The sequence below is a fragment of the Teleopsis dalmanni genome, chromosome 1 (assembly GCF_002237135.1).
Source record: "Teleopsis dalmanni isolate 2A chromosome 1, ASM223713v2, whole genome shotgun sequence".
Taxonomy (NCBI): Eukaryota; Metazoa; Arthropoda; class Insecta; order Diptera; family Diopsidae; genus Teleopsis; species Teleopsis dalmanni.
In genome coordinates, this window is record NC_051846.1 from 164614316 (window position 1) to 164639942 (window position 25627).

The 25627-nt window shown below is 30.7% G+C and overlaps 2 protein-coding genes across 2 annotated transcripts; one reads left to right on the top strand and one right to left on the bottom strand.

The window, feature by feature from the left end:
• Positions 1-592: 592 nt before the first annotated feature.
• On the top strand, positions 593-19036 carry LOC119669842 (BTB/POZ domain-containing protein 7-like). Its single transcript, XM_038079872.1, has 5 exons — positions 593-994; positions 15434-16177; positions 16263-17177; positions 17238-18809; positions 18869-19036. The coding sequence occupies exons 2-5, from the start codon at positions 15818-15820 to the stop codon at positions 19007-19009; spliced, it is 2988 nt and encodes a 995-aa protein (XP_037935800.1). The 5' UTR covers positions 593-994; positions 15434-15817; the 3' UTR covers positions 19010-19036.
• Positions 19037-21618: 2582 nt separating this feature from the next.
• Positions 21619-23170, bottom strand: LOC119666631 (BTB/POZ domain-containing protein 1-like). The gene is made up of 2 exons (XM_038075913.1): positions 23021-23170; positions 21619-22447 (listed from the first exon to the last, which is right to left on the bottom strand). Exons 1-2 carry the CDS (start codon positions 23053-23055, stop codon positions 21619-21621), a joined length of 864 nt encoding a protein of 287 aa, XP_037931841.1. The 5' UTR covers positions 23056-23170.
• Between the last annotated feature and the right edge of the window lie 2457 nt (positions 23171-25627).

Sequence of the window (25627 nt, forward strand, 5' to 3'; positions counted from 1 at the left end):
ATATTTCTATTTTATTATATTAAATTTAAATAATATTATATATTAACAAGTTTAATTATTTCAATATGTTACTATATTTTATTATATATATAATAATAATAATAATTACATATATTATATTTTATATATATATTATATTATATTAAATCTAAATAATATTTAATATGAATAATTTTATATTAACTATGTAATTATTCATATATATATATGAATAATATATATTTTGTATTAATTATATAAAATGTATTATATTATGTTTTATATATAAATTATATTAAATCTAAATAATATTTAACTTGAATAATTATATATTAACGTGTTTATTATTTGAATATGTTAACATATTAAATTATTTGAATAAATGTGAATAATGACATTGCGCAATATGGTTTCCGAATTTTTATTGAAAACTCTACATAATAAAAATAAGTCTCCAATAAGTTTGGAAAAATAAATGTACACCTGTTTCTTCTGTGCTGTCACAATTTTTTTCGAGGGTGTTTATATTTTTTCGTTGCCCGAGTGAAATTTTCAATATAAAACTTTTCGCATAATAAAAATTGTAAATATTATAGAAAAGTGTTAGAATTAATTAAGATATATTAAATTTAAAATATATATCAATATGCGAAAGTAAATATGTCAAATAAAAATGTTTGTTGTTAGCATACGTGCAGTGCTCGTCGCCAGAAAAATGACTACAGCAGCGCTGCTGTGAAGAAATTTTCCAATAGAATTTTCAACTAATTTTTTTTATGTGTGTGCAATAGATTACAAATAAATTACAAATAATTTCATAATATAATACATTTAAACATAAACATTATTATATGTGTACATAATAAAACGTGGAAGGTTTGTTTTCAAAGAAGTGAAAAATGTTTGCAAGTTAAAAATGCTGTGAATATTAAATATTGGTGTGGAGAAGAGAGGAGTTGGCTGATGGGCTGTGGAATAAAATGTCTTATTAGATTTAATAAGCCAAACTGCATTGGTAATTACTATTAATTTAGTTTAGTTATATTTTAAGTTTTTATTTATTATAAAGTATAAAAATTATGTATTAAGTAATTTAATACCATAATAAATAAAAAAAAAATTGTGTACATATTGTCAATTCCTTTTGTGTGATTGGTGAAAGCTGTTAGCTGCGCTATGCGAAAGAAAGTTTTCATCTATATTTTTTTTTTTGTTGTTTGCATTTCTTGTGTCATTTGTTGTTTTTTAAGCGCTTAAAGTGGTTTTGCATTACCACGACAAATTACAAACCATTTGAGCGATTAGGTTACCTTAAATAAATGGAAATAATTAAAAACTGTAAATAATTGTTTATTGCGGGAGTTCAACAAAAAAAAAAAAATATCCTAGCACCTTTGTGACCGCGTAAAAACCAAATATGTGTGTGCAGTTGAATTCCGTTAAGTGAATAAATAATATTTTATCTTTTAATTAAAAAAAAAATTAACTAAAAGTTTAAATTTTTTATATTTTTCAATTGTGATTAAATTATAATTAATACCAGGTCGAATAAACCTAGCAGTCAAGTACCTTATTCTTAGTTAACTTTAAAATTAATTTTAATGGTAACTCACAAATAAATAAATATAATTAATAGATTATTAATTATAAAAAATTAAATGTCAGGAGCAGTTTTGAAGATTAACAGTTATAAGACCTTCAGAACTTAACTTGAATAAAATAATTTTTAACACATATGGCAGGCAGAGAATTTTTTAAGAATCTGTGAAAGATATCTTTTTTTAAATGTTAATTATCTATTATTAAATAAATATCAATTAATACAATCCTATTAATTTTATTATTTTATTACTATTTTATTTGGTTCAAGTAGACATACTATAAAAATTTAGAATACAGTCAAAATTCCATAACTCAAACTTCTATAACTCGAATTTTCTATAACTCGAACCAAAAACCGTACACCAAGGTTTCAGAGAGCAAATTACATACAATTCTGCTTTCATAACTCGAACTTCTATAACGCGAATTTCTCTATAACTGAAATAAAAATTTTATCACGTGCCAATAGGAATATGAGAAAGTGCATCCTATAAATCGAATTTTTGTTTTAAGTTTGAATCCATTTTGATGTTAGGGAAAGACCCTTTTTCCAAACCAAATGCATCAATTTTTTCTTTCTTATGTTACTTTCTTGCGCAAGCGGCAGTTCCTATGAAAGGGTAGTCAAACGGGTGCGCACTACTTTAAAAAAGCTGTATTTGGCCAATTTCTCCAGGTCGACATTCCTTTGAATTTCTGAAATAACATAGATGAAGACCGTGTAATGATGTAAAAATAAAGTAAATAAAATAACTTCCAATGCTACTCTTAACCATTGTATTATATTGAGCTTGAAAATGACATTTATACATCAAGCTTTCCTACAGACAACGATATTATTGAGCATTATAGCTTTAAATTAGTGGATCCAATTCTAAGTGGAACGGAAACTAATGATGATGGTTCGGTAGATGAAATTATTCATTAGTCTTCAAAGCATGAAGTAGAAAATTCATTCAAAATTCTGAATTTTTATTTACAAATGGATGATACTCGAACTGATGATCACTATAAGGCTTGGAATAAATTGGAATCTTTTTTTTGCTGAAAAAAAAAAATAAATAAAACCCCAAACACTAATTTTTAAATGTTCCACTTCGCTATATAATATTTGGTTTCAAATAAATATATATCTTAAAATGTAATTCTAGTTTCATTCAAAAAAAAAAAAATAATAAAACAATTCTTTAACTAAAGGTCTCCATAAGTCGAACCTTTCCTTTTCAAAATGGTACTTCGAGTTATGGAAGTTTGACTGTATATAGATCTATACACAATTTCACTACATTTGAATAGGAAGAAATCTAATTGTTATTATAGTAGACAGTAGAAATCGATTCGACAGATAATATGAAAGGAATTACAAATACGAATACATGGGTTAGGATATGTTTGGGCAAAGGAAGTGTAAAAAAAGAAAGCAGATCTACTCCCATGATGCTACTATAATCTGTATTTCTGCCCCAACGCATTTACAAAATTGATTTCAATCAATCATTGGAACCGCTTCAAAGAAGTGGATAGATTTTCCTAATTTGAAACCTTTTGATTTCAATTTAAATACCATGAACCCTTCAATTTATTTTGAATCCTAATAATACACTCCCCTCGCACATTACCATAACCTATCTTAATCCATGTATACATTTTTGCAATTCCTTTCATGTTATCTGTTTGTTTATACTTGCGGGCTACAACAACAACAGGGGATTGTTCGGAAACAAGATTGAATTCTGAGATTTGGGATTTATCCTAAAAGTGCCTAATCTCAAATAATCGTGTGATCTTATTGAGATATCCCGTGGATATATTTATTATTATCCATCATCTGAAGTTCCTTCCTAAGTTTTCCTACATATACGGTAACACAATGGGCCAATAGGCTTAAGTTGATCCACTAGGGATTGCCGATAAAACCTAAGCTAACATAACACTGTTATTGAGCATCAGATTATTATTAGTTTCGTCACAATATATGCAAATATAGATTAATATAAATAATGTTGTTAATAATGAGACATGATTTGGAGGTTCTAACTGAAGTATAAAGAAAAAAATAAAAATTTCTGCAACGGTCTCTGCTTGAACAATGTATACAGTACATGATGCGTTTAATTGACCAGGTCGATGGCTATGTTCTGAGTTCTAATAATAAACATTTTTCTGACAATTTCCGTGTCCACTTTTTTTCTTTATTTCTGTATAGTTAGAAACACTGTTCATTAATATTAAAAAACGCAAAATACGAAAAAAAAATTTTTTGTGGAAATAAAAATCTTTTCGTAAGATCTTTTCATAGGATCTCAATCTCAAAAAAAAAAAAAAAAAAATACGACATATTAGGCATATATTTTAAAATGTTTGTAGTCTTCACCAGATGTTCTCTAATTTATTCCTATTTTTGAACCGTTAAGTTGTACTAGATATATCTTAGGTCTTCTGATATAAAAGAAGACTACAAAATTTGTAATGATTGGCTAATACTGAAGATACCTCTATAAATTTCATTTATGTTATTATGTATTATTTTGATTTTGACAGTTTGAAACATAAAAAGTGTTTGCAATTTTTATGAACCTGAGTAAAGTCATGATGTCATAAACAATTTTCCCACTTTCTCAGTAAATATATAATTGTTTTTTAAATGTCCTCACACATTCTGATAGTTTCTAAAGTAGTCTCCACTATAGCATTATTATTTGGCAGTGGAGACGAGTGTTCTCATTTCTGATGTTACTCTGTTATCTGAAAGTGTGGTTTGTGTTTAGTCAGTTCCTAAGCTCTATACTTCCTCATAATACAATGTACACGAAAACCAAAAGCACATGAAAGTTGGTTCAAAGACGAGTAGCAGTAGTCTCTATGGTTGAATTATACGTGAAATGATTGATAACGCTGTTGAATGTCGCTTACACCTTAAGATACTCCCTATAGGATTGTTATAACTTCAGCTTAAGAAAACACTTTAATAGTCAGATACAAGATCGGTATCTGATGTTAATTGACGTATTAAGAGTAACCGACAATAAAGCATCTCACATTTATTTTCTAATTTTAAGTGTTCTGTGTGAATATGGGTCGACTTACCGCTATTAAACGATTTAGAGTTCCAATATTGCATGTAGGGAATATAGTCGATATGTCTGAAGTTTTGTGCAGTTTTTGAAGGCTTGATTTGTTTATTTTGAAAGATAGTTTAAAAATTAAGAAATTTTCTTCAAAAGATATTAATGCCGATAACAATATTTATGTACTTGTATCTTATGTGCTTAATTTTTAAATAAAATTTCATATTTAATATTAAATTACTAAATTGAAAGAAATTAGATTCTTTATATTAAATCTGAGGTCAATTATTGCTTAATCTGATGAAGTGATAAACAATAATCCAGTCAGGGCGTAGAGAGTGGTTATCAAGAAACCTCAGAGTTAATAGAGAGTAAAAGTGCTCAAATGCACTGACTCAACTAGCCTCAACATAATAATAGATTCTTTATATAAACTGTTGTTTTCAATAGAGAGGTTTTTATCGAACAGAATTATTATTTTATTAAATATTTCCATAAGATATACTTCAATTTAATATACCTTATGAAAATACATAAAATACAATTTCTTGAAGAAAGTCCGACTCATTTTTTAACTTTCGGTTATTTTGAAATTCTCTGATTTTTTATATAATACAATGTATTTGACATAAAAAGCTTAGTTTTTATTCTTAAATAGTTTTACTTTCAATTCCATATAAAGTTTTTATGACGACTCTAGCTATAAATCTTCGTCATGTTCATAAAATAAAAAAAAAGTATCTTATGTGTAAATATTATCTTTTAACGCCATTAATTAAAATGTTTACTGCACATTTCATTTGAATATCATTTTGTTTATACTATTGTGTCTATTTAATCAAGTCAACTTTTTACCCAATGTAATCCATGGTGATACCCTACATATCGTATCTATCTAGCGATAAACTTGAGATACTTATAAAAGTTGTAAATTATATTTTTATTAAACAAAAAATTGTTTGAAAATACATTTTATTTTGCTAACTTTGTAACTATTTTTGATTAGATATAATAGTTTATATAATAGCTTTATAAAAAATAAAAATTAATCAAATTAATTTATTAAATTAATAGAAGTATTTCATTATGTAGCTTCGAGTAGAGTTCGTTTTCAGTTGAAGTATTACTGCGATTTAAATGAATACATCCCACTCTTCTTTTATATTTTCTACTTAGAAGAAAACCGAATCCTTTCAGGTAAGAAAGAATTTTGTACATTTCAATATTCGGATCAATTGTTTCCTGAACACTATATGTTCATAAATAAATATTGGTTCTTGTTGTGTATTTCTGTGATTCGCTTCTTTTAGGAAGAGTCTACCTTACTAACACTATTGAACACTATTTTTGAAATATGTATCGATGTCGTTCCATGAATAATTTGCATCCATGAATAATTTGTTTTGGTCGATACACAGAGCCATCTAGAACCCGTAAGGTTTTAAAACCTTAACTTCAGTGTTTGTTAAGTAAAATAGAACCTTATGATTTCTAAAACCTCAGTGTTTGTTAAGTAAAATTGTTATTATTCCATAAATAATTTGTATCCTTCAATTTGCTTACACTGTTTTTATTGAAGTCATCGTTGGTATACCGCGACGTGCAGAGCCTCACGGGTTTCACCTTAGTCTCTATCGAACAATATTAATATTTGATGTACTGAGTCTGTACCCTATCCAGTTTCATTTGCGTGACATTTCATTTCATTTCATACACAACATCTGATCAACCGATGTACGGACCGATTTTTACATTGATTGCATAAACAACGGGTATAGCAAGTAGACGCGACAGGTTTTTTTAAATTAATTTTTTTTAAATTAAAGTTCTGATATCTCTAAAACTAAACTAAGTGTATATTGGCATGGATTGTAGTGGAAAATATTGTTGAGAGTATTGAAATCGTAGTGCCCGGGATATCGATATTAATCCATTATTATCCACGGGGCGATACGCAGATCTTAGATCAGTCATTGAATAATCACGAAGCTTTTGAAAAATACATAAATTAATCAATGAGAAGAGTAAGACTCTGTAGAAACTCCCCAGCTATCAAAGAGTAAAAGACTCAATATGAATATGATATAATGAAAACTAAGTTAAATATAAAAATGTTTCTTTTTCAATATTTAGTATACTTGTTATATCACATTTTTCTGAACTGATCGCAGGAACGTATTAGATTATTAACACATCCTCTTTATACCGCTTTATAGTTAAACTCTAAAATGACTGTGATATATACTATATCTCTTTATTTACATATAATGTACATAAATTATAAGCTTTCTTATCATTCTCTTATATTACACAATAAAAACTTCCTCATTTTCTATAATTACTACCTTAGGATTTTACGTTGAACCTTTCGGATATGTCTGTCATTATCTTGAGTTTACTTGTAAAAACGTTTATTCACCTTTGAAATTCATAACTTATATGGTTCCTTTTTCTTTTTTCTTTTTTTTTTAACATTTTGTTTGCACACATCAACGCTTTTGTTTAAAGTATCTTATTTGCTGAGTTCGCATCTAAGCAAATTGCTTCATCGGATATGCGGTATATCTAAAAATGTGTATCTTTTATTATCTACCCACGATAAGTCATAGTAGAAATGCACATCTCAGTGAAGATTTTTATGAATGTTGTTTTAGCGTTTATTATTGTTTAACGAATAAATTTTCTGCTTCGAATTGTTTGTGTTTTACCCGCAATGGTTTAGCGGGAAAAAAATTTCAAATGATTTTGTAAGTCATAGAAGTCAATAAATGCCACTAACATGTCCTATATGGCATAGTAGTATTAGTATATTAAGCCATGAAAATGTCAATTATGTACACCATTTCTTTAAAAGTCTTTGATGTTTGTTTTAAAAAAAAGAGAATATTTTAACAAAATAAATCATTTAAAAATAAAAAACTATGTATATACTAGGAGTAGCACTATGAGTTATATGGGTTATAATGAGTTATAACAATTGTATAAATTTCGGGAAGAATTACCATCAGTACCTATCACTATTTTCACTATAATCCGCAGATGGTGGATCACAGACTGATCACCATTATGCAGAGTATGAGCAAAAGTTACTATTACTCACAAATAAAAACAAGCAAACACCAGCTTGGAAGTGTAGATAGCAATCCTCCCACCTACCCGAGATCAAGGCCAGGCGTTCTAGCAATCTGCTTCCTTAAAACTCATTATGCGCCCTATATTCTAAATATGAGTTAAAGAAACAGATATATTATATATTATATGATATATATATTTATTTTATATTTATATACATACATGAAATAATCAGATTTCTTTTAGCCAATTTTGCGATAATACATATTGCTCTGAAATTGATAGTGGAACCCTGAAGACATATGGTATTATCTTTTAGCCGGCAGTAAACTAATATAATCGTTCTTTTATTTTATTCTACGTTAGCTGTCAATAGAAAAGAATCGGTTTATTTTTCCTATTCATCACCATAGCTTCTACATTAGTCACGGGATGTAATACCCCTTCTTGGGAGGTGATGACGTTGGAGTAAAAAATTTATATCTTTGCATAGCAAAAAATTCTCTGCAATTCTTAAGGTCTGTTATTTTTTGGATAAACAAGTTGTTCCTCGATTAAAATCATGAGTTTTTTCACTATACAACAGCACAATGGGTCAATAGGCTCAAGTAGATCCCTTTGGATCTTCGGTGTAACTTAACCTGACTGAATTATTTATCTATAAATTTATAAAGAAACACTGATCTGTTCATATTGTAAAAGAATTAGAATTTGTATTAGCTAGCTCTTTTTTCGATTTAGGTTCCTTGTATATGACAGCTCTTTTGCAATGCAGGTCCTTAGTATTTGGCTATGTCCAAGCATTTGCATTATAAGTTTGTAGAAGTGCTGAGCTATTTAATATAGATATTTAAAGCAAGTAATGACGGATTTTACATTTGAACTCATTTTGTTTAGTGCTTTGATAGTTGACAGAGACTGTCAGAATAAATTTGTAAAATTGTGGTCTTAAATGAAAAGAATATTTCCTTTAAAGATAATAGTGTCAAGTAATCAATCTATAAAATATGGTTTTGTAAGTTATTACATAAATTAAGTAATGACTGATGTATTGATATTTAAGGTGTTATGATAGAAAAGCAAGTTTCCTATATACGTGATAGAAATTTAATACCATTTCAGTCTAAAACAGTGCGAAATTTGAACCACAGAACACCAAACCACATATCAGTTAAAGATAAAGATCAGTTAAAGTTACAAAGTAATATTACCACTTCTAGTATTATCGGTGCTTGTATGGTCGTAGTTTAATTCAGCAAACTACCTAAAAGTAGTTAAGTGACTCTGCATTAACTATTGTTAAAACAGATTTAAAATTTCTATTTAGAAAATATCAATACGACCGCGTATTTTGGTAGTCTGTACACTTCTTAAGTCATTAAGTCATTGGTCTCCATAATTTAAATATTACATATCTTGCGTTACTAAAACAATTTTAACTTGTCAATTAAATGTTAGCTTTTTAGAACGCACATTATTTGTTATTATTATTAATAGGTATGATATGTGGCACTGCAAACGTTGGGTCTATTCTTTTCCCTTCTGAGTTTAGAGTAAGTCTCTAAGCCCTGTTGCGTCCATAAAAAGTAGTATAGAACTTAGTTTAAAGAGTTTATTGCCTCTTCTGTAAGGATATACATTCCCATGAGTCCATATATATGATCAGTCTCGCAAGGTGGTGTTTTAGTTTACAGTGTCCTGTTAAGATTCTAAGTTTTTCTTTTAATAAGTCCCTATCTGGTATCTGCCTATTATTATAGGTACCGATGAGTATTTTGGATTATGTTAATTCTGGTAGATGATTCCAGTAATACTTTTTGTTTTGCTTCTCTTTCATATTTATGACGGGAAGGAGAGTACGATGTCCTAACTCACTGAAAGGTTCCAGCCTTATCATTGGTGTGGCTTCCTTCCTGGCTAGTTTGTCTGTGTATTCGTTTCCGTGTATGATGTATAGCATATACATCATCCTAAAAACTGTTTGACTGCTGCAATATATTCATAAAAACTATAACCCAAAACTTTAAGCAGTGAATCTTTTGGCATCCTTTATAGCTATTTCGACTAATATCTCTGTGTATTACAATAAGCTTGATGAACTATCACAAAGAGAAAAAAAAATAAAAATGAAAAACTTGGAATGGAATAAAAAGTCAAACTTTCATTACTTTTTTGTCATACTGTACTTTACTTAGAAATGAAATTGATTGATTAAGTGATGAAGACTACATTTTGAAATCTTAAGGCTCATATCCTATACGATTGCTGCTATATATGTTTCTAGCCTAGGCAACACTAAGTGTTGCCAGATGCAATCGCGGCTGACGCTTGCTCAACGACGAATTCCGTAAAGGTCGTCTAAAAACGGCCGTTGTGTCAGAGAACATTGAACGAGCGTGAACCGATAATGCAAGATCGTCATGTGACATACCGTGAGATAGAGGCATCCTTGGGCATTTCTCCCACCAGCATATATTCGATATTGCATGAACACCAGGCCGTAAAAAAGGTTTGTTCTTCTTGGATCCCGCACAATTTGACAATCGCTCAAAAAAAGGCTCGTGTCGATTGGTGCAAAGAAATGTTGAAAAAATACGTTCGCAGTGCTTCAAAAGACGTTTATAAGATCGTCACAGGAGACGAAACATGGATCTATGCGTATGAACCATTGATGGGTCATCCGCCGTACAGCCCTGACTTGGCACCCAATGACTACTTTTTATCAGAGTTCGTATTTGCGTACCCATGAGCTGCTCATTTCGGCTCACGAGCGAGCCCAACTACAGAGCTTACGCTCACGAGCAAGAGCCGCCATTAAGTTATAAATGGGCTCACGCTCGAGAGCAAGAGTATGAGCTGCGGTTCATGAGATCTCATGCGCCCAATTTAAGATTTTGCTATTATTTTTTTTTGTGAAAACATGTCATTAAAAAAGATTAAAATATTAATAACCTAGAACTAACTAAAATATGGAAATAATCAAAGTTGCTAAAATAAACAATAAATATATTTTTATTGTTTATTTGTGAAAAATAATAATATTTTATAAATTTGTTTTTCAAATTCAAATTATTGTTTCGTTATATTGTTTTAATATGAAAGTATATATTTTCACATATAACGTTTATAAAAATAAATAAAGCAAATTAACTAATAAATAGCTTTTAAAGAGTTGAGCTCGTGAGCTCTCGGCTCGTGAGACCTCATGAGCAGCTCTTCAATATGAATAACTTGAAGACTCACGCTGGTGAGCAGCTCTTCAATATGAACCCATTATGGGCTCACGCTCATGAGCCAATTTTGGGCTCACATACGAATTGGCTCTTGCTCATAAGCCTGAGCTGCTCATGAGTGAGCAAATACGAACCCTGCTTTTTATTCCCGCACATCAAGAAAAAAAGGCGTGATCACGTTTTTCGTCGCCAGAAGATGCGGTTGAAGCGTTCAAAAACCATGTTTTGAAGGTGTCTCAATCGGAGTGGAAAAAGTGCTTCGACAATTGGTTTGAGCGCCTGCAAAAGTGTATAAATCAGGCTGGAGAATACTTTGAAAAACAATAAAACCAGTTTTGATGATAAATATTCGCATTTTCATTATTAGGCCAGAAATACATATAGCAGCCCTCGTATTAATTTGATACCTATATTTTTTGATTTAGATATTTCGGTTTAGGACTTGACATATATATCCGAGTTCTAATTTTTCTAAACATAAATTTAATATCGTAGAAAACATGTAAACTTAATATCTCTAAAACTTTTTTTTTTCAAAAATATATTTACAAAGAAACTGAATTTCATGTCGTACTTCCGCTTGAATAAGTAATCCTTTCATAACTATGTAACATAATGTAGTATTTTCTTTTTTGTTTTTGTTTTCATATATGTATTACATAAAATATCCTGCTTTGACGTCTATAACAGGTTTCACCGTTGACTTTACGGTATTCCTTAACGGAACAATTTCTTTGAACTTTAAACATGTGACGTCTGTGATATTTTGTTCTATTTACCGTTTCCGAGCGTGCGTCAGTGTGGTTGTGCACATAATGGGGTGGTTCCGGGTTGTAGCTTTATTTCAATTGATTTTTTCATGCACTTTTTATGCGTTTCTAGAGAGCTGGGGTCACTGCAAAAATAGTGATGTGCGCTTCATCTTTTGTCTTTTTTTTGTTGCTATTTTTATTTTTGCTGAAATTTAAAACTTTCTAGTTGAGTAGGTCAAGGTTGAGTATATTTTTGTGTATTTGTACTTGCTTCGGTATGAAATTACGATTTATTTCCTGTTTTAAAATGGAATTCCAAGTATTTATATAATTTTAGTCGCATTATTGTTAAGGATCTGATTTAATATGTAAATTGTTTTTGGCATAAATGTTCAACAAATTTTAGTTGAATTGAATTTAATACATAATTTAGTTTAAATATTCTGGCAATATAAGAATATGTCTATATTTGTTTTTAATAAGCAATTATTTCTTGACATATTGAGTGAACTTTCCTTTGAGCTGAAGGTTTTTACTTATTCAACTTAACGGTCTACTTGATAAGGTTCTGACCTTCTTAATACCAAATATTTCAATACATTTGACATTTATTTTGTTTTGTCTCTCAATCAATTTATCTTTGTTTCAAAGTACACTTTTATTTTAATTTTTGGCTTACTTATAGTTTTTTAAATAAGAAATAGTTATTCATTTTTGTTTTCAAATAAAATAATAATAAATTTACAAAGTAGCTTAATATGGCACCAATATAATTGTAATTATGTTGTTATGTCTTCCTTATGTCTTTTATTCACTCCCTCCTTTTATGTATTATATTTACTATAAGATGTTTTTTGGCTCAGTCAACTCGCAGAATGTTTTAGGTTGCATTTGCTCTATTATTAGTGGATTGTACGAATGAACTACAACTACTTACTGTGCAATCTAATGTGTTATATTTATATATAATAATATAAAGATATATATATATCTATATATATTTTATATATATAAGTTAAATATTAATTTTAATTTGTCCGGTATTCAGCGTTTCTTGTTCGATAGATCAAGTAGAAGAGACCGAGCGCAATTTTGTGAAGTTGGGAGCTACTGAAGCCAAACGGGACTTTTCCAGACAAACAAGTGGATTTCCCGTTTGGTAGCAACCATGCGTTCGAATATCGCATGATTGCTCCGTTAATGAAACTAAGCACAGGGCTGGATTTAGGAGACGCGTGTGTTAACTTATATATTATCCCCCTTATTCTGTAAACTTGACAAATTTATCAACTACTGACAATTAATCAAAATTGTTATCAAGCAAAAATCTTAATATATACATTGTGACCGAAAAGTTTCCGGAAATTTTAAATAAAACGCAAAATTCTTAATCTTCATCAATATTTATTTTATCTCCTTCAAAATATGCTCCATTAAGAAGCGATACACAAATGCCACGTTTCTTCCAATCATCAAAACATTTTTTATAGGCGCTTTCCGGTATGGCTTTGAGTTCCCTCTGCGAATTCTGTTTTACGTCTTCTATGGATTCAAAACGCGTTCCTCTGAGTGGTAATTTGAGGTTGGGAAACAGGAAAAAGTCACACGGTGCAAGATCAGGTGAATACGGTGGCTGTTCGATGGTATTTATTGAATGTTTGGCCTTAAAATCGTTGATAATGTTGGAACAAATTGAGGTGAATCGGAACAAGCCGAGCGTTGACACGTCGCATACACAAATTTTCCACCAAAATCAAACGAGCCATCTCACGACCGATGCCTAGCTCTCGTGCTATCTCTCTAACACTCACATGAGGATTTTGGAACACGATTTCCTTTGCCTTTTCAATGTTTTCGTCGGGGGTAGAGGTCGAAGGTCGTCCAGAACGCGGCATGTCTTCGACGGTCGTACGACCGTCCTGAAAGGCTTTGTACCACTCATAAACTTGAGTTTTCGATAAAACTGATTCCCCATAAGCCTTTTGTAGCATTCGCAAAGATTCTGCACACGAAATTTCGTTCGAAACACAAAATTTGATGCAAACTCTTTGTTCAATATTTTTTTCCATTGTTTTTTTCGCAACGCACTACTGAGGTGAACTGGTTTCAACAGCTGCCGTAAACGAACTGTCTGACAGATCGCGCTTCATTTTTGGCATAGTAATTAAGGACAGTGCTGCCAAACTACATAAACTTAAAATATCGAAAAATATACAGCGCGCGAATTTTAAATGAGAATTTCCGAAAACTTTTCGGTCACAATGTAAGTTAACACCCGTGTTCTCTCAAATCCGGTCCCGGCGCTTAGTTTTATCAACGGCATAATCATACGATATTATTCGATCGCCTAATTGCTCCCAAACGGAACATCTACTTGTTTGTCTGGAAAAGTTCAGTTTGGCCTACGTAGCTTCAATTCATACGTTAAATTGTTATTGTAACCCACAGGGATCTGTAACACAGATAACATAAAAGAAATCACTTGACGAATATAAGTGTTAGGATGTGCATGGGTTATGAACTCTGGGTTCGGTGAGATTTAAATTAAAGTCATTTTTATGGGACGGTTCCAAAAGTTGATTGAACTCTGGTTTGTGTGTGCGTTGGGACACGAAAAAAGATGGACGAGATTATGGGAAAAAGAGGTGCTGTAAGGGCACTCATTATAAATTAACGCATTTTTTCATGACAGCTATTTAGCAGTTGGTTATACTACTTTGTTGTAGTGCAATCGTGGTCTCGATGTTAGCTCTATTGCAATAGAAGTTGATATATCAATGGTATAAAAAAAACAATCGAAGAATGCATCTTGGAGGGAGGGTTTTACTAAATATTATGCCATTGGAATGTCCACCTTAGTGGCACGCAAGGAGATATTGCTTGGACAGCAGTTGATTGTGGTCTTTTACAAGATGCATTTAGGATTTTGTAGGAAGATGATCAATATGCGATGAGAACCGGTTCTAATATGCAAAGCTGTGTTTTGACATATTTGAATGTTATTTCATTGCGTCTTACAGAATTATCTTTACACCATGGATAACCAGGAAGCGCTTTCAATACATTAGTGCGTGATTTCTGTCGACTGTACATTGCCGTGGCATGTGCAGAAAAGGTTAATATGGATCCTGAATACACCGATAATAATAGGTAGAGTCGAAGATGGTTTTTAGTTCAAACGTTAAGTTTCATTAGTCACATATTGATTATTTATTATGTTGTAGTAGTACTACCAAAGCCTCCTTTCTAGAGGCCTCCTTTCTGGGACATGAACCAGAGACGCACATGTGTTGGTTATCATGATTATCTCAGAGTTAGTGACGTTACCCTGAATTAACTAAACGTAAGAGTGGACTGTAACTGCGCATTCAGTTGTTGATCGCCAAATGCTCTTTGGGAATATAGATATTGACAAATTATGGAATGTTTTAATATTAATTTATATGAATATCAATATAAATGTGAAGATATAGTTAAACATAAATATAAATGTAAATATAGATATAAATATAAATACAATAAAATATTCTATTCGATTCAAAGTAAAATAAAAAATGAAAACTCAACATTTAACGGAGCTTTCACTGTAATATAAAGTGCAGTTCTTCTACAGTTCTTTAAAGTATTTTATTTTTATTTAATAATATATAATACACATATAAGATACAATTCGATTGTTTTGTTAAGATTTTTTTAACAGAATTTCTCTATTTTTTTTTCATTTTAGCAACTCCCGAAATATATCAAAAACGAAATATAGATAGCAGATCTGAAATGAATCTATTATTCTGATTGTTTTTGTCTCAATTAATTTAGACGGCTGGAGCATTTAATTTTCAACATTGTGTGCAAACATTTTATATGACCGACAACCTTAGTCACCTCACCAAAATAATAAACAACCATAAAGCAACAAATAAAATAATTTAAATAATAAAATATGACAGCGTTCATTTAAAAGAATTTCATATAGTGCATTTGAGTATCAGAGCAACGAGAGGAAGTCACCAAGCACCATAGAGATTTTCGCTTTAGAAATTCATCTAAATCTCTGTACAGTATTTGCATTAATAAAATTTTGTGGCGCACATAAATTCTAATATTGACCATAATGGGTGCAAATACGTCAACAAGTGGCTATCCGATGGTGAGCAGCTCAGCTAGCAGCAGTAACTCAGGTCTGCTTTTGCCAACATCAGCTGCTATGACGGCAGGTGCATCAGGAAGTGGTGGTGGACCTGGTGGTAGCAGTTTTGCTGGTGCAGGAGGTGGACCACATTTTCGAGAGCAACGACGAAAACGTGTTACGGGCTTTGCTACACTTAAACGAAAATTTATACGTCGTAGACGTTCATCAAAAGCCTGTGATCATGCGCGCGTATTGCGTGATTTTGTATCTGACTGGACGCCTTTAGAGTTAGCGGCGCTCTGTGAAGAATATGAAGCTTTAGCTGCATTAAGAGATCTATCGGTGAGTAGTTAAATATATATATGTATAAAATATTTTGATTACGTACTTAATTTAATATAAAATTAACAATTTTATTACAATTTAGATGCAAGCGGAATTAGCTCGACCTCCTGCCACAACCTATAAACAGGACCTAGCTGCGTTATATGATATGAAGACATGTACGGATTGCGATTTAGTCTTCCGTGGTTCAATTTTTCCTGTACACCGCTCAATACTCTCCTCACGTTGTGCTTACTTTCGTGAATTACTAGCTGGCTGTCCTGGTTTCGGTGCACGCATATGTCTCGAACTGCCATCATCACCAATGATTGATGTGCAAATGTTTTCATCGCTATTGCGTTACTTGTATACTGGTGATTTGTGTCCACATGATCCTACAATTGATGTTAGTCTTTTGCGTCAACTAGGCGATGACTTCGGCACTCCGAATCCATTAGAACATGACTTACGTTATTTACTGGAAACTGGCGATTATGCAGATGCTGCACTCGTTTTTACAGCCGAAGGAAATGATTATCATAGACCAGATTCGGGTAGTTCTGAATATGGATTTCGGCCAAAATTGGAGCTGCCATGTCATAAAGCCATATTAAGTGCACGATCGCCATTCTTTAGAAATCTCATTGCTAGACGTACCAGAAATGTTGATGAATATACGGAACGAGCATTACATGTGCCAACACGCATAGTGCTAGACGAAACAGTCATACCGAAACGATATGCGCGAGTATTACTACACGCAATCTACTTAGATACAGTAGATTTGTCGCTAATACTCCGTGGTGCTGGTTCGGGCAATTCAGCAGGTTCTCTAGGAGAGGTACATGCACTGACAAATACAGGACGTGTGAGACCTACACCACTGGAAGAGGCTATGGAACTTTATCAAATAGGTAGATTCTTGGAATTAGATATTTTAGCACAAGGTTGCGAAGATTTAATACTTGAGTGGTTGTCGCTGGAAACATTACCGACGGTGCTAAAATGGGGATCTCAGGTAATTTATTTATATTTTTTTTTTTCAATATGCCTTAAACTAATAAGTACATATTTTTAGGCTCATGGTTCTGCATGGGTATTTCGCCAAGCATGCCAATACTTACGTGAAGAGTTTTCTGCGATTATTTCATCTCCAGTATTACATCAGTTGGACAAAACTCAATTAATACACGTTTTACAAAGTAATTTTCTGCAAGCTTCTGAATTGGAGGTATTACAGGCTGTATTAAAATGGGGTGAACAAGAATTAATACGACGGATGGAAGATCGTGAGCCAAATATACTTTCACACACGGCGCATTCTGTTGCACGAAAAGGAGTAAAAAAGCGTGATTTAAGTGATGTGGAACTACGTGAAATACTTTCTGAGTTATTGCCGTTAGTACGTATGGATCATGTTCTTCCGCCCAATAGTGAAGTACTCGGTCAAGCTATACGTCGTGGTTTAGTCAGCACACCTCCTTCTCATATGATTGGTGATGAACGTGAAAACCTACGTGTAAATGCATGGATTCGTGGTGGAAAGAATCAAGGTCTCTTTGTGCGGCCCCGATTGTTCATGCCATACTTCGAAGAAGTTAAAGCATTACTTGAGGATCGTATGGCTTCATCGCACCATCAGGTTGAACTTATGCGCATGCGGCGGTCACGTCATTTGCCTGATATTCCGGACACGTTATATATGGTATCACGTATGAATGCCGCTGCAAATAGTGGTATGGGTGCAAATGTAGGTTGCAGTGGTACAGACAATGTTGATATGCTTGCAGCGGCAGCGGCAATACCACCACCAGATACACAAACATTAGCTTCAATGCTAAAGCGGGAACATAAACTGCGTCAAACACCAATGTGCCAGCGTGCATTGCATTTACCACTCTCTTCAAAACACGAAATTGATCGACAAATACGCTTACGAGTAGTACGAGAATTTAACTTGCCGGATGCAGTATCTGATTTATTAGAGACATCACTATTACGAAACCAAAGTGGTGCTTCAGATGATGGTGGTGTTACATCTACTACACAAACGGATGATTGTTTATTAGAAGATGAAGATCAGACTCCACCACCATCACCAGCAGCTACTAGTTCCGTACCACGTCACACTACAGCAAGCTCGTTTCTTTCGGCGTCTGTGGGTTCATCAGCTGCATCGTCTACGTGTGGTGGTGACAATGTACCAGCATGCTATAGTCGTAATTTAACTTTCCCGCGACAACATCCCGGTGGTTTACTAGGCATGAGCATTAGTAGCGGTAGCAGCAGTGGTTTGCAAACTAATTACGCTAGACTTTCTGCCTCAGCACATCACCACCGTAGTGACTTACCTGCGCTTATAACTGAAGGAGATTATCGTTTTCCTCACGGTAGCACACTTGATGTAGGTGCTGAAGGTGGTGCAGTAGGATGTGTAGATAACAGTAATGGCGGCCATTTGTCCGACATGATGCCTGATGTAGCAATGGCTACAGCATCTCTTGGACAATTACATTTAGCAAATAGTGCCAACAATGGTAGCAGTGGTGATATGCCAGAGAGTCTGCAGTTGGACTTAGGTGATGGACCTAGTCACATAATGGGCGGAGGAGCAGGCGCTGCAGGACCAATTAGTATACGTGGATTGCAGGTACGTTTATAATAAAGAAATTAAATATTTAATGTTTAATAATGTTTATATATATTTAGCATCAATTGCCGCCCACAAATTATCATCATTTTATGCAGCGTTCAAATTCGCCATTCGATGTTCTACGACAAGGGCAACATTCACCTGCACCACACCCACCATCTGGGACGTACAATTCCGGACCACCCAGATTTTTATAGAGTTTGCGTGTGGCCCCCGATGAGGGCCTTTATTTTAGCATGCCTTTTTGAATAAAATTGCTCCCACATTCGATGACAAAAGTAAACCCTAGAAAATTATAGAAACTAAACCGTTTTGAAAATTTTTTCGCACTCAAAATTAAAAGCTAAAATAAGGCGCGTGCCCACTAAATATCAATCGTAAATAGAAATATATAAAAACAGTTTAACAGAACGAAAAAAAAAAAATGTTTTAGAACCTGCACAAACAATTATAAATAATTAATCTATAAGATAATTTTAACAAGTTGAATTAATTTTATCCCACATAAAATTTTATGAAATTACTACAACCAGAACAAAAGCGTTTATAGCAAAAGATATATAAATATATGCATATATATAATAATTTATTATGTATTTATTTACAATATGCATAAACAATATGTTCAAATTTAAAATAAAAATTTTAGCAAAATATTTATATTCAAAAGCCAATTTTTAAAGCGACTATCCAAATCTAGTAAAACAATTTTAATTAATGTATTTAATATTAATTTATTTATATGTTTGTTTATATTTTGTAGTTATAAAGATTATAAAATATATTACACAAAATTTAATTGTAGCTATGATCTCTTTAAATAAATCTCTTCATCAATTCAATACTTATTGGGTCTGAAACAATGCAGCTCAAGCTTATTTCATTATCTTCATATTCTTTCTAGAAAATTATACAATAATCTTATTTTGTTTATAAAAGGAAAAGCAAAACAAAAACATAATTGTACAAATCTCAATTTAGCTTTTATGATACGTTAATAATAAATAACACTATAAAATAAAGTGTCTATAAGTAATCGCAATTCATGTTACATATTTTGGTCAAAGTTTTATTATTAATAAATTATTTTATAAATGAATTTTATGCATTATTCTAACTTAAGTTTCATATTGAAAACGAATTTTTATTTATAAATTTTTAAATTGCATAAAAAACATAAATGTAAACAATCAAAAGTTATTAAAAATTAACTGCCGTACTAAAATTAACACATAATAAAATGACTAAATATTATCATATGGATTAAAATAAATAAAAATTTAAATTTAATTTATTTATTGTTATTGTTTGCAAATAATTGAAGTGCTATTTTATAAGTAAAAAAACAAAAATTCATGCATACTTAAAACTTTTTTAAATTAATTTAGCTAAATGTAATATATAAACGTATATAAAAGCTCATTATTATTTTTCTATATAAAATATAGATATTTTCGAGATATTTTTATTCCATATCATTAAATTAAAAAAAAAATCATCATTTATTTGTACTCATTACATATATAATATAAAGCAAAGCATAAATCTTTGTAAAATAAATATAACTATTATTATAAAATCTTAATTTAATAAATAAATTATATAAAAAACCAATTAAAGCATATTAATTTTTAAAATATTGTAATTTATTAAAAAAAAAATAAAACAAAAAAAAACAAAAAACAAAATCGTGTGTTAAAATGTTTATAAACATAATCGATATAAAATAAAAGTTAAGCATATATTAAAATATTTATAAATATTTATGAATACAGCTATAAATTTATTAATTAAGAAAATGATAATTAACGAATACATAATTTGAATATAATAAAAATTATAAAGCTATAATATATATTTAAAAAATATTAAATAAAAAATAATATAAATAACTATGATAAATCGTTTCAAAATGTTGTATTTAAATAAATATAAATAAAATGAAAATGAAAAATATTCAAAAAAAATTTTAATATCTATTAATTTATGTAATGGCATATTGATATTATTTATCTTGCATTTGATGAAGTGGAAAATTTACTTTGTTTGGAAAGTATACAGCAAATTATTATTGTTATATTTTGCCCACGAAATGGCAAAAGACTGGACAATATACCACGTAAATCCAGCTATAAAGTTAAGAAATATCCACGTAGATCAGTTTTTCTCAGATATAGCTGGTGCCTTTTTAATACCCTATCTATATTGGACGCACCACTTAAGTAACCAAAATGTAGATTAATGACGTAGCGGTACACTCCGTTCAGTTGGTAGAATAATGGGTTGCGCTTTCAGATCAAATACTGGATCATATATACTTTTGTTTACCATTCAAACATGTCATTTTGTGATATATTATTATTATGTGTACTTAGAATCCTCCGATTATTTTTTTGTAGGGAGAAGTGTGAATGGTTGGAAATTTCCCTTCCTTTTTACTATGTGTCTGCTTGTGAACTTATATCGTTAAAAATATCCTGACTATTTCAGAAAGTATATAAATATATTAAAATGCTGAAAATGTTAATTTTAGCTAAAAAAACTAATTTTTGTATGGGTGGTGGTCTAAGGTTTTGAGATAGATAGTTGCAATGTATAAGGATTTACATATATATATTTTTTTTTAATGATGAAGATGATTTAAATACAAAAATTTGGAATGGGTAAACATAAAGAACGAATTAAAGAAATATTCAATTTTTTAAATTTGCCAAAAATAAGGATTTTAATTAATAACTAATTATTCTGGCATAGATAAATTCTGTTTTTTAACATTTTCTTTCTCAAATTTTTTCTTTAATTCGATTTAAAATATCTCAAGCCTTTTGAATAATTCTTCTTTTATAAGGTAACTTTTAGATATTTTAATTAATATATTCAATTTCGTGTGCACATCCAGAAGGAAGGACTTCATAGGTCCGTTCACAAACTCTTTTGCGGTCATTTGCTCAAGTTGAACCATTGACAATAGTTGTTCAATGATAATTTTATTCGCCCCACATAGTATTTCTGTATCGTGTGTAGTTTTTATAAATCCTTTTCTTTGAAAAAAATTCATTTTCACGTAATTTTCAATCATTTCAAAAAGTCTATAACTCGTTATATTATTTTGACTTAACTGTATGACCACTAGGAAGGATGATAGATTTAAATTATATATCAAAGACGGCAAAATATCATCTGTACTATAATTTAATCTAACATATCCTGTAATTATTTTCATAAGCTTGTCAGAAATTGGGTATTTTAGATATTCCACTAAATCCAATAATGTAACCGAACAGTTATCTTTTATTCTTCGCTCACATTCATTACTTAAAGAACGAATCATATATTTGTCACTTAAATAAGCCAACTGTGCAAGATCTTTTAAAACCCATTTAAATGGTTCAACACCCGAATATATAAAATTCATAAAGTATTGAAACACATATGGCTGAACATCATTTAAGCGAATTTCACAATTTTCTTCAGATTCTAAATAGTTTCCATTAAACATCGTACTGAAAACTTCTGAGCATTGTGACAAGACTTCCTTGTGACATGGTATGCGCTTTATCTCATCTTTGGTGATTCCAACGATAAAAGTGCAATCTGTGGGTGTGTTTTCCATAAACTTAAACCGCTCGAACATCCTGAGGTTTAATAAAACAAACACATTATATTGTATTGTATTACACCTTTCTAACGAACGAATATTATCTGCAGCGGTCAATGAAAGTATTCGTCATTAACTAAATTTTTGTGAAATGTTCCAATAACAACAACAAAAAGAAACAAAAAAATAATGCAATTTATAATGATGCAATTTTCCACGATTCTATTTTATTTATTTTTATTATTTTTACTACAGAAATTTAAAAGTAACATAACATAAAAGCAATTCTATTGCGAAGCACCAAAATATAAAATAAAAAGGGGATTTCCCGGTTTCAGCTTACCAAAATTTCGTTCTATTGCATAAATGACGAATATTTTTTTAACTTCATATTTTGTTGCTCCGCAATAGAATTTATATTTGTTATTTTATTTTTTTAGACTATTTTTAGAGCATAAACAATAAAAACAAATAAACGGAATAAACTGTTGAAAATTACATTATTATTTTTTTCATTGTTTTTGTTTCGTTTTGTTGTTATTGCAACATTTCACAAAAATTTAGTTAATGACAAATACTTTTTTTAACCGCTGTATTATTATTAACTTACGAGAGCTCACTCCACTTCTTATTATTTATAGACATTTTTGCTGAAATACGTTTCGTTTATTTGCCAATAGGACGCGTTTCCTCTGTTGCTTGGATTCAAGTGAAATATTGGAAAGCACTGACTTCGGCAAAAACAGAAATATAAAGTGAAGTCAGCAATCAAACCAATAGCGAACACAACCAGTGTGGCCGCATCCCTGAAAAATATTATGCTATATCAGCTTTAAAAAATCAGCATATTAGCTTTAATTTTTGCCATTGAAGTTCTATATTTGTGATTTCCTCACCACTCATCCTTATCTTTTCTTCTTTAAAAGTGTCAAATATGTTACTTCTATTAATTTTTAAACTATTTTCTAAATGATGCCAAAAAAATTCAACTGAAATGCTAAATAAAATGCTAAATGCTAAAATCAAATTTTGCAGCTATTTCACAAAAAAAAAATGCTAAATCTAGCAGCAAAAGTGCTAAAACGGCAACTCTGAACACAACATATTTTGCTTGGTTTGATTGTTGTCTCCACTAACAAAATATTAGTGATCATACATGAAATAATAAGTTCGATAGTTTTTATGTTTGAACAGACATGTTTTTCCCATTGAGTGTATATTTTCAGAATTTATGATTTTTTTACCACAGGCAAGTTACATAGCTTTACATTTCTATGTTTTTGATTTCTGTTTTCTTTGAAATTTAAATTCTTCAATTAGAATTAGAAATAATTAATAATACTAGATGTCGTAGGTCTCGTTTAAATATTTTGAGGTTTTTCCGAAGCTGATCGTCAAGAGGCTCGCAACAACAATTTGTTTTATCAAATCAACACAATCCACACTTTCTATTATTATGTTGAATCTATTTGTGACCGTGCACTTTTACTCTTTATTAACTCGAGGTATCTTCAAAACCCCTCTTTACGCCTTGACTGGATTATTGTTTATCACTTCATCAGACTAAGCAATAATTGACCTCAGATATGCATACCTCGCCGAGGAACCTGAAACTATTCTGAGACTCGACAACGCGGTGTTGGTAAGTCTATCAGTTTTCGCAAATAGGGCTCTCAGGGCTCTATTCTTTATGTATTATTTGATCGAATCAATCTTGACGTCCCTGAGGATGTCATTCGTCCTAATATTTATGAATTAAAATAACTATTATGTATTATTATTATTATTAAAATTTTTGAAATTTATTTTTCGACCTGTTTATTAAAATCGTTTATATATACATATTTTTTTTTTCTGGCTGTAGGTTCCTTCTTGTTAAATAATAAAACTTTAATATTTTTTAATGAACTCTATATTTCGACTCTCCTTGAGAGTCATCATCAGGATTTCGATCTATAAGGATAAATATAACAATTTAGGTATTTTAATTATTAATTTTTATGATTAATAATAAATATATAACAAAACTATTCAACAAACATACCAATATTTTTTTTTATAAAATTTTTTCATATTTTGGACTTATATATATTAGAATTTCTAAACAAAAATATAATTATATATTGTTAACATACCATAAGTTACTACGATTACTACGTATTATTAAATATGCATAACGTCCACCTCTTTGTTCTATCTACTAATTTTTACTAATCACTTTTCTATAGAGGTGGGGTACATTCTCCCACTTTTTATTATAGTTTTTTTATTTAACAAGAAGGGACCTACAGCCAGAAGATATATATATAAAACCATTATTATTATTAATTATTGATTTAAATATTTATACAGGATTTACACAAATGAAAGAATTTTACTTAATATCTAAATTGACTAAATATCTAAATAACATATTTGTTGTGTGTCGTTATGCATATTATGTACATATATTATGTATTAATTATATTACAATATATTACCTCCGTACCGATATATATTTGGGTTAAATACATTCATTTCACACCGAACAAGAAGACATTTCATAATTAAATATAGCTAATTTAGTTTTTTTTTATGTAGGTGGAAAGCACCAAAACCAACAGTGTGGGACCTGAAAACTACCTTTTAGGAATGATTATGGATGATTGTAGCCGCGTTCAGGCGAAAAAAGTAAAAGGAGCCTTAGTATTTGTAGTCACAAATTTATCTAGACTATGAGTGAGGACGTAGTGAACGTTAACTATTAGGAGATATTGGGTATTAACTAGAGAGTATTAGCTGATGAGAGAGACTACTTAAAACTATACTCTGTGGAGCGGGTTACTATAACCGCGATTGTACAGTGAAATGGAGTGGGGGAAGAGATCCATCTCGTCAGAATAGAGAGCAACGGATTGGGTAGGCCTATAGAATAAGTCTTGAAGAAACTCTGTCGAAAGTTTTGTGGGAGTGAGATTGTGTTGACGTTACCTAATTCTATTCAACACAGTTCATTCATATTATTGGCGTTTTCAATGAGTAAATCTGCAGTAATTTTTTCAATCGAAATGCTCTTTGAATACATTTTTAGTACATCTTCATTTTTGATTGGTAAATCTGTGGCAAAATGTATAACACTTGAGTTTAATGAATAACAATCTACATACTAATAAAATAAATAAAAAATAAAATAAATAAAATTCATGAACTAATGTTTCAATCTATAAATGTATCACAT

Coding starts and splice junctions, on each gene's coding strand:
- LOC119669842 (XM_038079872.1), top strand. CDS start 15,818: ATGGGTGCAAATACGTCAACAAGTGGCTATCCGATGGTGAGCAGCTCA. Junction 16,178..16,262: donor CTGCATTAAGAGATCTATCG/GTGAGTAGTTAA, acceptor ATTACAATTTAG/ATGCAAGCGGAATTAGCTCG. Junction 18,810..18,868: donor TTAGTATACGTGGATTGCAG/GTACGTTTATAA, acceptor ATATATATTTAG/CATCAATTGCCGCCCACAAA.
- LOC119666631 (XM_038075913.1), bottom strand. CDS start 23,055: ATGTCTATAAATAATAAGAAGTGGAGTGAGCTCTC. Junction 22,448..23,020: donor AAGAAGTGGAGTGAGCTCTC/GTAAGTTAATAA, acceptor ATTAAACCTCAG/GATGTTCGAGCGGTTTAAGT.